The 15,080-nt window shown below is 41.6% G+C and overlaps 1 protein-coding gene across 1 annotated transcript in view; it reads right to left on the bottom strand.

Moving 5' to 3' along the window:
- The window catches only part of ALiX (programmed cell death 6-interacting protein-like protein AliX), a 253,882-nt gene that overhangs the window by 128,833 nt on the left and 109,969 nt on the right, over positions 1 to 15,080 (bottom strand). Inside the window, exons 5-7 of the mRNA XM_076207864.1 lie at positions 8,473 to 8,651; positions 2,564 to 2,752; positions 2,136 to 2,453 (exon numbers count right to left, since the gene is read on the bottom strand). Coding sequence (XP_076063979.1) covers positions 2,136 to 2,453; positions 2,564 to 2,752; positions 8,473 to 8,651 — 686 coding nt within the window. The remainder of the gene's footprint in view (positions 1 to 2,135; positions 2,454 to 2,563; positions 2,753 to 8,472; positions 8,652 to 15,080) is intronic.

Genomic DNA, 15,080 nt, shown 5'->3' with positions numbered 1-15,080 from the left:
AAGAAAACAGTGAGTGCTAAAACTATACACGACTTTAAGAAAGAACTGGATGTGGAAAGATACAACTGAGGGTCCCTATAAACATAGCTCTTCTCCCACAAAATACAACTAGGTAAATACACACACACATACACTTAAACATAGGCTACACTGAAACCTGTCCATGATTACTCAAGACAAAGAGCAGTTAAAGTGAACCAAAACATTTAGTTCATGTAATCTATCTATAAGAACATAAGGAGACTGCAAGAGACCACTGGGCCTATACTAGGCAGTTCCAGATCCATTACCACCTATCATCCCCATCTATAAAATTGTCTAATCTTTTCTTAAAACAGCTAATAGTTTCAGAGCTCCCTACATAGTTATCCAATTCTTGCCTATTCCCTTCTTAAATCTAAATTTGTTCAATTTAAATCCATTACTACGAGTCCTCCCCTGTTGTCAGCATCACCCTTGTCAAAGCCCTTGATCTACTTGAACACTTCTCTTAGATCACCCCAAACTGTGTCTTTCCAGAGTATTTAAGGTGCCTAAGCCTGTCCTCGTAAGGTAAATATGTGAGCCCATGTATCATTGAGTTCATTCTCTTCTGTACTGATTCTAGTGAATTGATATACATTCTAGGACAGAGACCAAAACTGTAATGCATAGTCAAAGATGAGTTCTAATGCCTGATATTTTGATAACTACCTTTGCACTTTTAACTGTAACCATCTGAACAATGAAACCTAATGCTCTGTTAGCTCTATTGCTGTCACTAATGTGCGGTTTCCTGGTTTTAAGGTCAGGATTCACTTGAACTCCCAAGTCCCTCTCCCACTCAGTTTTCTCTATAAAGGTGTTATCTATGGTATACCTACTTTCTGGGTTGTGTAAACCTACATTTAACATGCTGCACTTAGAGATATTGAAGTCCATTTGCCATTTCACTATGTAAAAAATTTGATAAGATCTTCCTGCAGAACCTCAGCATTTTTCCTGACCTAATTAGACATCCTATTTTAATGTTATCCACAAACTTACTAACATCACTATTAATCATATTATACAAGTAATTTCTACACATAATGAACAATAAGGGACCCAAAACTGAGCCCTGGGAAACTGCACAAGTAACACCTATTTGGATTTTACATTGTTTATGGTGACCCACTATTTCCTATCACTGATCCATTCAAACACTTTCCCTCCTATGCTGGACTTTGACTTTATTTAGTAGTGTCTGGTGGGGCACCTCCAAAAATCCAAAAATATTTCTTCACTCTTGCAAGGGATAAGCCATGGCACATGCACCTTTTTTTTTCTCCAGTTTTTTGTGGATGAAGGGCCATAAGCTGCAAATGTTTACCCTCACTGGTTCATTAACATGGCAATCCTTCCTCCTTGTCCCCTCACTAATAAATAGAGAAAACAAGGAGAAATCCCCCAGGGCCCGGAGAGTTTATCATCCATTCACAACCATTCTCCACTCACACATATCTCCTGCCCTCTACCTTCATGTAATACAACAGTAAAAACTCATCTATTTGGAATTTATAAAGTCACAAGGTGAAGTAACAAGCTTCCACCAGAAAGTGATTAGCTTTGGCCAAGTCCACCACTTCTGGTTTGGGCCAAGTGCTGAGACATCCAAGGCATCTGGCAGCCACTAAGAGCCACTATATATTAGATTGAAGCCCACCACATCAATACATTAATGAATATGAAGGCAGGCAGTAAGTCTATCTATATACCAATAGGCTTATTTCTCCTTATAAAGGAGGTAACCATGTCAAAGGCATGCACCCACCCCAAGCCATCCCACTCCCATCCATCACCCATTTCTCTTCTATCTCAGCTCCTTGTGGATAAAGGTTCATCTCTGTTTCCTGCCCACTGCCCAGGTCAGAAGCAATGCAAAGAGACACAGCACATCCACAGAAGGGCTAGCCATTTCATTTACATGGAGACTCTCACTTCTCCCCCCTCATGTGAATATAGAGAAGATGCAGAAAGATCCCTCCAGGATAAGTAATGAGATAGAGAAGTGCTGAGGTACAGAAAAAATGGTGTATAACACATTCATCCAGAAATGGGGAACAGATATAAAAGAAGACCGAAGTCAATGGAAGAGGGGAAAAAATCATACTCACTTCAACGCCTCCATTGGATGTGACTGAGGAAGACTTATCACGAACACTTTGAGGTAATTTCTCTCCACTTGTGTCTTCTATGGCTGCTGGCAAATTAAGTGAAGCTAGGATCGAGTTCAACAACTGGGTGCTTTCCCGTAACTTTCCAATCTCTCCATTGACAAGTTCCTGCTTTCTTACATCATACTGAACCAAGGCCTGTTGAACAACTACTGGCACAAGGGATTCAAAAAGGTCAGCAAAGTTGGAACTGAAATGTTCTGGAACAGGTACTGGTTTTGCAAGGGGTGCTCTTTCAATAGTAGATAAACTCTTTACCTGAAAAGGAAAAGGTTACATATATAAAGTACACTTTGTCTGAGATAGAAAAACGCAGAAAACATAGTATTTAAGTTTCAAATATTAACAAAATATATTTGGTAACTTACATCTGGGATCCTTTCATGATAAATGAAGTCATTATCCTTTGTTGCCTCCTCTAAAGCTCGCTGAGCTCGGCCCACATTTTCAGCAAACAAGGTTAGGTCACCTGATCTTGTCTGAGCCGTCTTGAACAATTCTATGCAATACTTCAGCCTTGCAATTTCTTCTCCAACAGCTTTATTGGCATTACAAACCTGATCATGTGAGTAAAAAGTGCAACATAATGTAAATGCTTCAAAGCAACTGTAAACCAGAATGCATAACTTTAAAACACTCACTCAAAATATGAAGTTAAATCTAGAAGATACCAAGGATTACAAAAGCGGAGCATACCGACAGGAGACCTTTTGGTCCATAACTAGGTCGGATGCACAAAAAAATATACATACATATATCAAAGGCTTTTTCCCCCTTACAAGGGAGGTAGCCAAAAAACCATTCCCACCCATTCCATTCCAGATAAACTCCACTCCCCTCTACCCTCCCCCTTATCTTGGCACCTCCTGGATGGGTCATCCCTGCATCTTGTCCACTGCCCTGGGTCAAAGGCAGTCACTCAAGACAATGCACATCCACAGCAAGAAAAGGAGAAGACGGGGAGAAATCCCTTCGGGCTGCATCAAATTTTTCTCATACATACTACCTCACCCCGCACCCATTCCACCTCATGCATCACAACATCATCCATATACAACCATTTTTCATTCATGCCTGTCTTCTGTCCTCTCCCGTCCTTCCTCAACAGACATTCCCCTCTTCCCCAAAGCCCCTTTCACCCCATCCATCCATCTCATCCTAGGTTGCCCCCTCATATTCACTCCCTCCACATCTGCCTTCCATACATCTTTTACTAGACTTTCTTCACTCATTCTTTCCATGTGTCCAAACCATCCTAATACTCTTTCAACATCCCTATCTCCCAACTTTCTTACCACCCCCATTCTCCTCCTCACCTCCTCATTTCTCACTCTATCTAGCCTAGTAACCCCCACCATACTTCTCAGACACCTCATCTCAAACACATTCAAAATCCTCTCTTAGGTTCCATGTTTCTGCTCCATAAAGTGCTCATGCGCAAAAACCATTCATGAGTTTAAAAACAAACTAGACACTGCAAGATACAAAGGCGGGACATCACGAGCATAGCTCCCCTTCCCGCAAAATACAACTAGGTAAAATACAATCTCCTCTTAGCATTCATTCCCAAATGTCTATTTCTCATTACACTTTTTAATCCACCAAGGCATTTACTCACTTCTCTCAATCTACATTCTACCTCCACCTTCACTCTTCCCTTTCATGCCACATTTGTACCCAAGTATCTAAAATTATCTACTTCCTCCAGTCACTCTCCCTTAACCCCTTCCATACGGGGCCGCACACGTAGGCGTCATGGGGAGCGAGTGTATTCGCGAGGCTGCCATATCGGCGTCTTGATTATATTTATTGTAGTCGCCCCTCCATAATGACATTCTTTCTAATTCTTTTGTAATCGCATTTTCTATGGTTATCAAAATTCACGGGTGAAGAGAGAACGATCGATATAAGCGGTGACTATATTTTATGATGCGAGTATTATTACGACACGTCGTACGGCTGGCATTGGTTGCTGCCACCGAGATCTAAGTCCATGACGCCTACGTGTGCGGCACCGTATGGAAGGGGTTAATGCTCACTTTCAGTCAGCCGCCACTTTCATCCCTTGTACATCTCATCACCTTAATTTTACCCAAATTATCTTCAACTTTCTTTTTTCACACACTCTCCTAAACTCTGTCACTAGCTTCCTCAATCCCTCCTCTGATCCTGCTACAAGCGCAGTGTTGTCCGCAAACAACAGCTGGCTCACCTCCCACTTTTCTCCATTTTCTTTAACCATCTCCAATCCCTGACCCACTACCCTTGCATTTACCTCTCACACCACCCCATCCATGTATCAGTTAAACAGCCAGGGTGACATAACACATCCCTGAAGAAGTCCCACCTTTACCTCGAACCACTCACTCTCTCCATTTCTAATCCCGACATTTTTTATTTATTTATTGGGGATTATTTGGCATCAGAACATCTATGGTCATTGATGTCACTATTAATTTGATAATATATTTTTATTTCTATATCATTATAGAGTAGGTATTATACATACATACATACATATACCAAGGCTTTTTCCCCCTTACAAGGGAGGTAGCCAAAAAGGAAAATGTATAAAATTATTCCCACCCATTCCATCCCTGAATGCACTCCACACCCCTCCACCCTCCCTCTCATCTTAGCACCTACTGGATGATGGGTCATCCCTGCATCTTGTCCACTGCCCTGGGTCAGAAGCAGTGTCTCAAGACACAGCACATCCACAGCAAGGCTGCTTCATTAAATCGGCGACCCCCCCTCTCCGTCCCCCCCATGCATAAAAGGAGAAGACGGGGAGAAATCCTTTCGGGCTGCGTCAAAATTTGTTCACACATACTACCTCACCCCCCATCCCCCTGCCCATTCCACATCATGCATCACAACATCATCCACATACAACCACTCTTCATTCACCTGTCTTCTGTCCTCTCCCGTCCTTCCTCAACAGACATTCCCCTCTTCCCCAAAGCCACCTTCACCCCATCCATCCACCTAATCCTAGGACATCCCTTCATGTTCACTCCCTCCACATCTGCCTTCCATACCTCTTTTACTAGTCTTTCTTCACTCATTCTTTCCATGTGGCCAAACCATCCTAATACTCTTTCATCAACCCTATCTCCCAACTCCCTTTCCACCCCTGTTTTCCTCCTCACCACCTCATTTCTCACTCTATCTAGCCTAGTAACCCCCATCATACTTCTCAGACACCTTATCTCAAACACATTCAAACTCCTCCTCTCTTCCTCTCCCATGTTTCTGCTCCATACAGTGCTGTTGGCACAATCACTCCTTCATACAGTCTCCTCTTAGCATCCATTCCCAAATGTCTATTTCTCATTACACTTTTTAATCCACCAAGGCATTTACTCGCTTCTCTCAATCTACATTCTACCTCCACCTTCACTCCACCTTTTCCTGCCACATTTGCACCCAAGTATCTAAAACTATTCACTTCCTCCAGTCGCTCTCCCTTGATATACAGGAAGAAGAAAGAAGAAGGGACATCATATGATGCTGGAGGGGGTGCCCTACCAACATAGATTGGCGAGGGGAATCTGATGAAGAAAGAGAAAGCGCCCACTACTGGAAAATAAACCTCTTTCCAATGATTTAGATACCCTGAAGACCCCCAGCAGAGAGGTTTCATACATATGAAGAAACCGCCAAAGGTGCAAAAAAGCAAATTATATGATGTTGTCGTCTGTGCGTCGTCACTACTGTGATATACAGGTAAACGTCGACTTACGATGGCCGCGACTTACGATTGTTCGACTTTACGATGACGACGACGACGACGACGATATGATAATTTAACCCCTTCCATACGGTGCCGCACACGTAGGCGTCATGAGGAGCAAGTGGATTCGCGACGCTGCCATATCGGCGTCTTGATTATATTTATTGTAGTCGCCCCTGTGTTTTTACATTCTCTCAAATGTGCCTTGAATCCCATTCTCTGTGGTGTTCAAAATTCGCGGGTGAAAGAGAGAACAATCGATATAAGCGGTGACTATATTTTATGATGCGAGTATTAATACGTCACGTCGTACGGCTGGCATTGGCTGCTGCCCGCGAGATTTAAGTTCCGTACTGAAAATACATATTATAGTGTTTGAATATGGTAAAAAGGATAAGAATAATTAAATAAACTACTGTACATGTTTAATAGGCTATATTCAGTATCTCTGGTGGTTAATATACAGGTAGGCTAGGTACAGTGACCACGGAACAGTGATACACAAATTGGGGATCGACTTACGATGAGATCGTCTTACGATGGCTCTATCGAAACCTAATGCCATCGTAAGTCGACGTTTACCTGTACTTATACTTTAGTTTTTCAGTATTTAAAGTACTTATAATTAAAATATGTTGATAATTTTTACTGTACTTACTTATTATATAATAAGAATTAAGCCATGAAAAAATCAGTCAAATTGGTGAAACTATAAGCAAGTTACAGATATATTCATATTTCAAGTTGCCATATCTCCGTTCGATATTTTTCTACTTTTTTTTAATCATAAAAAATCTAATATACATTAGATTTAGATGAAACTTACAGGGAATATTACTTTTAGTAACTGCTAGGGCCGATCGTTCGAATATTTTGAATAGGATGAAAGAGTTCGGAGTAATAATGGAAACGAGCAAAAAAAATGTACTTTTCACGATTTTTGCCAGCCATTAAAATTGAAATGCCTGTTTGCAAAAGTATAAAGGAAATTGTTCAATTACTCAATGACCGGCCCTAGGTGTGCCTACTGACTAATCATAGCCAAAATATAAAACAAATTGGTCCACGTATTATGGTGCTGTGCACTTTTAAATGTCGCTACTGGTATACGTACATGTGTACATGTGTACATACATCATTCTGCTTCACCTAAAATGTAGGCAATATGGATACCTATTTACCTGAGAAGTTTCAGCTCTTTACTCTAAATATTTTAGAAAATGACCTCCACGTGTCGCGTACCCCCTTAAGTCAAAAGGCATAATCCCACTCCCTATGGGTCCTATCCCATATTCTCCAATTATACCTTTTTTTTTAATCCTGTATAATATACAGGTAATCCTCGTTTAACAACCTACTCGGTTAACGACAACTCGGAGTAACGACGGGCTTTATGACATCGTTTAACGTAAATCTCCCGAAGTTACGACGTCGTGTAAGATAATTAAGTTGGCTGAGGCAAATTTGTATGATGTTATAAATGAACTTGTACGGTGGATATTAGCTGTGAGGTAAAGTGTTTTGAAGCTTAGGTCTACATTACCATCCTGCAAGCTGCAAAAACTACCTGGGGTACAGTGTATACTGGTAGTGGTAAATTTTTAGTTTCGACCATGGGCGTAATATAACAATAAAAAATTAATTATTAATTTTGTAAATTATAATGTATCAACGTAATATGCAATTTTGTGAGCGGAAATGAAAAAAAAAATGCTAAAACAGATTTCGTAAGTAACGAAGTCTTGTCGGACGAATGGTACACCATGTTTGTTATGATAGATGCTGATGTCGAAGAAATGAAAGGATGATAAATTAATTCGTCTAACCTAAGCTAACCTAACCTGTGTTTAATAAATCATTACCTGCAAATTAAATGTCATCTGGCTCGTCCTCGTTGTCGTCGTTGTGAGACACGTTGGCAGACGACAAGATGGCGTCCCGAGCCTATGCTACCGACTTCGTTCATTAGCATATTTTCTTGTAGCAAGGTATTTTTTACTTTCATTTCCGCCCACAAAATTGCATATTACGTTGATACATTTTAATTTACAAAATTAATAATTAATTTTCTATTGCTATATTGCGCCCATGGTCGAAACTAAAAAAATACCCCGGTATTCAATATGGAATGTCAGCATATGCGGATTTGGTCATATACGGTAATTTTAGGAACCTAACCACCGTAAATAAAGCTTTAATGTACTGTATAAAAGAGGGAAAATACACGAAAATAAAGATACACGTATTGCTGGACATTGTACATACAGTACATGTACGTATATGTATACACTTTCGCTTAACGACCAATTCGGTTAACGACGGCGCGCTGGTCCCAATTGTCGTCGTTAAACGAGGAGTGCCTGTACCAGCTTGTACTATATTATCTTGGTTATTCCCAAGTTTATACATGTCTGGAAAGCTAAATTTTTTCATTACTTTTTTGCCTGATCTGATTAGTCCAAATGCTTGAACATTCCATATAGCTGACTTCTGAATATTTGATATTTCATTGTATAAAATGGTAACTTCCACAAGACTTACCCTACTCTGATGAAACTGTGCCAGGGCATGGTACGCTGCTTGTTTGCCAGCCACCTTACTAATCCAATCACGCTCCCACAAAGGTTTGAGAGATTCGCGCTGTAAGTTCTTGAGAGCATCTGCATACAAGTCATCACACTGTGCACACAGCCGAGCTATCAATGCATCCTTCCTCCTGTCTAAAATATACAAGTATGTCACAATGATTAAAGATTCAAAACTCCTAATACTACTGTATATACATATCTAGTTAACCCATTCAACTCCGATGACAAGATGTCTTGTCATTTGGTCAAATAAAACAAAAAATCATAAAACACCAAAATGTTTGATCAAACACCAGAAAAATATGACGTCAATCCTCGCTTCGCTGCGAGCGAAGCGAGGATTGACGTCATATTTTTCTGGTGTTTGATCAAACATTTTGGTGTTTTATGATTTTTTTTTATTTGACCAAATGACAAGACATCTTGTCATCGGAGTTGAATGGGTTAAGTCTTACAGAATGGAAGCTGTTCTCTCATAAGTATTCCATCTCCCAACTTTACTTCATCAACTTTATTCTTGATTTACCATATGCATGCTTTGTTTGCACACATTAAAAAGTTTCCGGTTCTCAACCAAATATATGCCCTATTTACTGCATTATTCAAGTGGTTCTTGTGATCTCAGTCCTGACTGAATAAACTCTTTCTGCCTTTACTTTTATGTCTGAATAAATCCTTTATTCATCTCAACTATTCCATTTCCATTGTATGCAGTGTTCACATAATTTTTTTCAAGACCCTCCAGAATCTCCTGGTTCTATTGTGAATACTTTAGCATCAGGTACATGTATATTTGCCCAGCTATCCATTTCTTTGGTATGATCATTCCTGCACTCCCAGAAACCCAGTGCCTGTCCAGAATTTAATTATGAATACAAAAGTTGTGCCCACAATACTAACTGAAGACTTGGAATTTAAAGGAAGCAGAAAGTAATAGAATATACATGTTTGAGATGAAGTATGGTATGGGTTATGATGATGGATGATGAGAAATATGGTCAGGTGGACAGTGGAGGGTGGAAAGCAGAGGGTGGAAAGAGAACTATAGGAGTGATCAAACTATCAAAATATGCTTGGATGGTTAAGGCATAAGGAGACAACAAGGAAACTAAATACAGCAAAGAGTGTGGAACACATAAATGGATTGAGAAACTTGAGGGAAAGACCAAAAATGTGGAGGATGAATAGGGTGAAAGAGCCATTGGATGAAAGAGTAATATCTGTTGAGCAAGGAAGGGAGAGGGCATGAGAGAGGTGTGAGTGAAGAGTGGTTGTGCATGGATGAGAAATTGATATGGCCTAAGGGGATTTCTTTTTGTCTGATCTGCATATTTTTCAAGTGGACAAGGGGAACAGACAAGGCCATATTCACTAGGCATAGGTCATTGGCCTAGGGCCCACAGGTAACTGGGGTCCCACAAACTAATTTGTCATGGAGAGAGAGAGAGAGAGAGAGAGAGAGAGAGAGAGAGAGAGAGAAAAAAAGGGGGGGGAGAGAGAGAAAGAAAGATCAAAAGAAGAAAAAAGGCACTGTATTGAAATGCAATAAGACATTGTATTAAAATGCAATAAGTTTTTTCAGTAAAGTATCCATACTCTATTAAATCTAAATTACAGTATAATATATATTATGGGGTTGGAGGAAAGCTTTTAAGAGCAGTTAAGAGTTTTTACAAGAGTAGTAGAGCTTGTTTTAGAATCAGAAATGGAGAGTGGTTTGAGATAAAGGTGGGACTTTGTCAGGGATGTGTTGTGTCGCCTTGGTTGTTCAATTAATACATGGATGGGGTGGTGTGGGAGGTAAATGCAAAGGTAGTGGGTCAGGGATTGGAGGGTCATTAAAGAAAATGGAGAAAAGTGGGAGATAAGCCAGTTGTTGTTTGCTCACGACACAGCGCTTGTAGCAGGATCAGAGGAGGGATCGAGGAAGTTAGTGTTGGAGTTTGGGAAGGTGTGCGAAAGAAGGAAGTTGAAGATAAATGTGGGTAAAAGTATGAGATGTGCAAAAGGAGAAAGTGGCAGCAGATTGGAAATGAGTATTAAGGGAGAGACTGGAGGAAGTGCATAGTTTTAGGCACTTGGGTGCAAATGTGGTGGGAAAGGGAGGAGAGGAGGTAGAATGCAGATTGAGAGAAGCGAGTAAATGCCTTGGGGATAAAAAAAATGTAATGAGAAATAGACATTTGGGAATAGATGCTAAGAGGATATTGTGTGAAGGAGTGATTGTGACGACAGCACTGTATGGGGCAGAAACATGGAACATAAGAGAGGAAGACAAGAGTTTGAATGGGTTTGAGATGAGGTGTCTGAGAAGTATGATAGGGTTACTAGGTTGGCTAGAGTGAGAAATGAGGTGAGGAGGAGAGCATGGGTGGAAAGGGAGTTGGGAGATAGGGTTGATGTAAGATTACTGGGCTGGGTTGGACACATGGAAAGAATGAGTGAAGAAAGATAAATAAAAGAGGTGTGGAAGGCAGATGTGAAAGGAGTGAACATGAAGGGGCAACCAAGGTAGAGATGGATAGATGGGTAAAAGGGGCATTGGGAAAGAGGGGAATGTCTGTTTAGGAAGGACAGGAGAGGACAGAAAACAGGGATGAATGGAGAATGATTGTGTATGGATGATGCTGTGATGCACGAGGGGGAGTAGGTGGGGGATAGGGGGTGAGGGAGTACGTGTGAAAAATAAATTGGTGCAGCCTGAAGGGATTTCTCCCCGTCTTCTCCATTTCTGCATGAGAGGACGGAGATGGGGGGGTTGCTGATTTAATGAAGTAGCCTTGCTGTGGATATGTTGCGTCTTGCGACACTGCTTGTGACCCAGGGTGGGTGAGATGCAGGGATGACCTGTCATTCAGGAGGAACCAAGATAAGAGTGAGGGAAGTGGAGCATGTGGGGATGGAATGGGAGGTAGTGATTTATATATCTTTGTCTTTTGGTTACCTCCCTTGTAAGGAGGAAAAGCCTTGGGTATTGGCTGCATGTTATTGTGGCAAAGTAGGATGCAGCTGATACTTTAGGGTCTATATGGGGTGCCCCTATGGACCAGAGTCACACATCATTTTGTCTGTGATAGAGGAAAACTCTGTTCATAGAGAAATTATGACACTTTTATACTACGACTGTCCCTCCGTTATGCTGTCCCCACACCCCTTGTTACTGTCCTGTACAATTTCTCTGAATATTCATTTCCTTTTTCGCCTACCTTCCCTGTGGTGGGGAGAAAAGAATACTGCCACCAAGTATTTTCACTTGGATCGTAAGAGGCATCTTTCTCCTTCTAGCCCCACAGGGGACATTCCTAAAAAAAGTAAAGGCATAAGTGGGTCTAGGAGTTTTCCGATCAGCACCCTAAGGTTTGGGTCTTTTAATGTGCGTGGATGTGGTACAGATGAGAGTAAAAGGGAAGAGATAGGTAGTATGTTTGTGAGAAGAAAGATGGATGTGTTGGCTTTGAGTGAAACTAAGTTGAAAGGGAAGGGTGAGTGTAAGTTTGGGAGTGTAAGTGGGAGGTTATCAGGAGTGAAGAGAGGGTGAGGGAGGGAAGGGGTGGCTATATTAGTAAGTGAAGAGATAGGTAAACATGTAGTGGAGTGGAAGGAGGTTTCCTCAAGGATAATGTGGAACTGGGAAAGGAGATGTGGGTTTTTGTAAGTGCATATGGGACTGGCAGTGAGAAGAGTGTAGAAGGCTTTTTGGATAGATTTAAATGAGTGCATAGAGGATTTAGAGAGAAATGTCAATGTAATAGTACTGGGAGACCTTAACGCTAGGGTAGGAAATGATCCAATTGATGGAGTGGTTGGGAAATGTGGAGTTCCAGGAAAGAATCGTAGTGGAGACTTGATGGTGGAAATGTGTCAAGAGAGTTGATGATAGCAAATACAGTGTTTCGGAAGAAAGTCAAGCATAAGTACACATGGGAGAGGGTGGTGGATGGAAGGGTGGTAGATAGAGCGTTAATGGATTATGTAGTGGTAAATAGGATTATGATAGGAAGAGTTAAGGATGTATATGTGCTAAGGGGAGAGGGTGGGGGAATATCAGATCATTTTTTGGAAGGTAAGTTGAGAGTGGAGGATAGATGGAGAAAGAGGAAAGGGACAAAAGGTAGGGAGGTGCTTAGAGTGAACTCTTTAAATGAAAAGGAATACAAGATGAAGCTGAAGGAGTGGGAGGGAGTGAAGGATAGAGTAGAGCTAGGTGTGGAGGAGGAATGGGATGGTTCAAGGAGGAAGTCACAAAGTGTGCAAAGATGGTGTGTGGAACAAGAAAGACAGAAGGAAATAGAAGGAAGGGTAGTGAATGGTGGGATGAGGAAACAAAGAAGGTTGTAGAAGAGAAGAAGCGAGCTTTCTCAGATTGGTTACAAAATAGGATGGAGTCATATGAGAGGTACAAAGAAAAGAAAAGAGAAGCACAAGGTAAAGGAGGCAAAGAGGAGAGCAGATGTGAAATGGGGTAAGAGTATGACAGAAAATTTTGAAAGTAATAAAAAGATGTTTTGGAAAGAAATTAAGAGAGGAAGAGGAGGCAAATCAAGTAGAGAAGAAAAGGTAAAAGGTGCAGATGGAGAGATGATAATGGAAGAGAAGGCAGTATGAGGAAGATGGGCAGAATATTTTAGGGAGTTGCTAAATGTGAAGGAGGATAGGGAGGGAAAGATAGCTGCAGTGAGAAATGTTAAGAAAATGACCATGATGAGTGAGGAAAATGGAGGAGAAATAAGAAAGGATGAACTGAAGGTAGTTGTTAACCCCTACCATACGGTGCCGCACACGTAGGCGTCATGAGGAGCAAGTGGATTCGCGATGCTGCCATATCGGTGTCTTGATTATATTTATTGTAGTCGCCCCTGAGTTTTAACATTCTCCCTAATATGCCCTTAATCACATTCTCTATGGTTTTCAAAATTCACGGGTGAAAGAGAGAACGATCGATATAAGCGGTGACTATATTTTATGATGCGAGTATTATTACGACACGTCGTACAGCTGGCATTGGCTTTCCGCGAGATTTAAGTCCCAGAGTGAAGAGGTTAAGATGATGAAAGCAGGTAAGGCACCTGGTCTGGATGGATGCCATGCAGAATGTCTAAAAAAAAAGGAGGTACAGTGATGGTGGACTGGGTGGTGAGGTTATTTAATGTTTGCTGGAGAGAGGGTAGAGTGCCAGAGGACTGGAGGAGTGCCTGTATAGTTCCACTGTACAAGGGAAAAGGGGACAAGTGTGAATGTAGTAGTTTCCGAGGGATTAGCTTGTTAAGTGTAGTTGGGAAGGCTTATAGGAGGATCTTGATTGAGAGGATTAGGAGAGGAACAGAGGGAGTAATTGGTGAGGAACAATGTGGATTTAGGATGGGTAGAGGTTGTGTAGATCAGATTTTTGTGGTAAGACATATGTGAGAAAGCTATAGGAAAGGGGAAGGATGTTTTTTTGGTTTTTATGGATCTGGAAAAGGCTTATGACAGGGTAGATACAAAGGCACTGTGGAAGGTTTTGAGGATATATGGGATAGGAGGAAAGCTTCTAGGAGCTGTCAAGAGTTTTTATGAGAGTAGTAGAGCTTGTGTCAGGATTAGAAATGGAGAGAGTGAGTGGTTCGAGGTAAAGGTGGGACTTCGTCAAGGATGCGTTATGTCACCCTGGCTGTTCAACTTATACATGGATGGGGTAGTGCAAGAGGTAAATGCAAGGGTGGTGGGTCAGAGATTGGAGATGGTTAAAGAAAATGGAGAAAAGTGGGAGGTGAGCCAGTTGTTGTTTGCGGACGACACTGCGCTTGTGGCAGGATCGGAGGAGGGATTGAGGAAGTTGGTGACAGAGTTTGGGAGTGTGTGTGATAGAAGAAAGCTGAAGATAAATGTGGGTAAAAGGTGATAAGATGTACATGGGGGGAAAGTGGCAGTAGACTGGAAGTGAGCATTAAGGGAGAGCGACTGGAGGAAGTGAATAGTTTTAGATACTTGGGTGCAAATGTGGCAGGAAAAGGTGGAGTGAAGGTGGAGGCAGAATGTAGATTGAGAGAAGCGAATAAATGCCTTGGTGGATTGAAGAGTGTAATGAGGAATAGACATTTGGGAATGGATGCTAAGAGGAGACTGTATGAAGGAGTGATTGTGCCAACAGCACTGTATGTGGCAGAAACATGGAACATAAGAGAGGAAGAGAGAAGGAATTTGAATGTGTTTGAGATGAGGTGTCTAAGAAGTATGATGGGGGTTACTAGGCTAGAGTGAGAAATGATGAGGTGAGGAGAACAGGGGTGGAAAGGGAGTTGGGAGATAGGGTTGATGAAAGAGTATTAGGATGGTTTGGACACGTGGAAAGAATGAGTGAAGAAAGACTAGTAAAAGAGGTATGGAAGGCAGATGTGGAGGGAGTGAACATGAAGGGACATCTTAGGATGAGGTGGATGGGGTTCAGGGGGCTTTGGGGAAGAGGGGAATGTCTGTTGAGGAAGGACGTGAGAGGACAGAAGACGGGTGAATGGAGAATGCTTGTATATGGATGATGTTGTGATGCATAAGGTGGAATGGGCGGGGGGATGGGGGGTGAGG

The sequence above is a fragment of the Oratosquilla oratoria genome, chromosome 24 (assembly GCF_046742065.1).
Source record: "Oratosquilla oratoria isolate Oo_2021 chromosome 24, ASM4674206v1, whole genome shotgun sequence".
Classification (NCBI taxonomy): domain Eukaryota; kingdom Metazoa; phylum Arthropoda; class Malacostraca; order Stomatopoda; family Squillidae; genus Oratosquilla; species Oratosquilla oratoria.
Note: the sequence above shows the minus strand (reverse complement) of the source record. Positions and strands in the feature narration are given on the sequence as shown.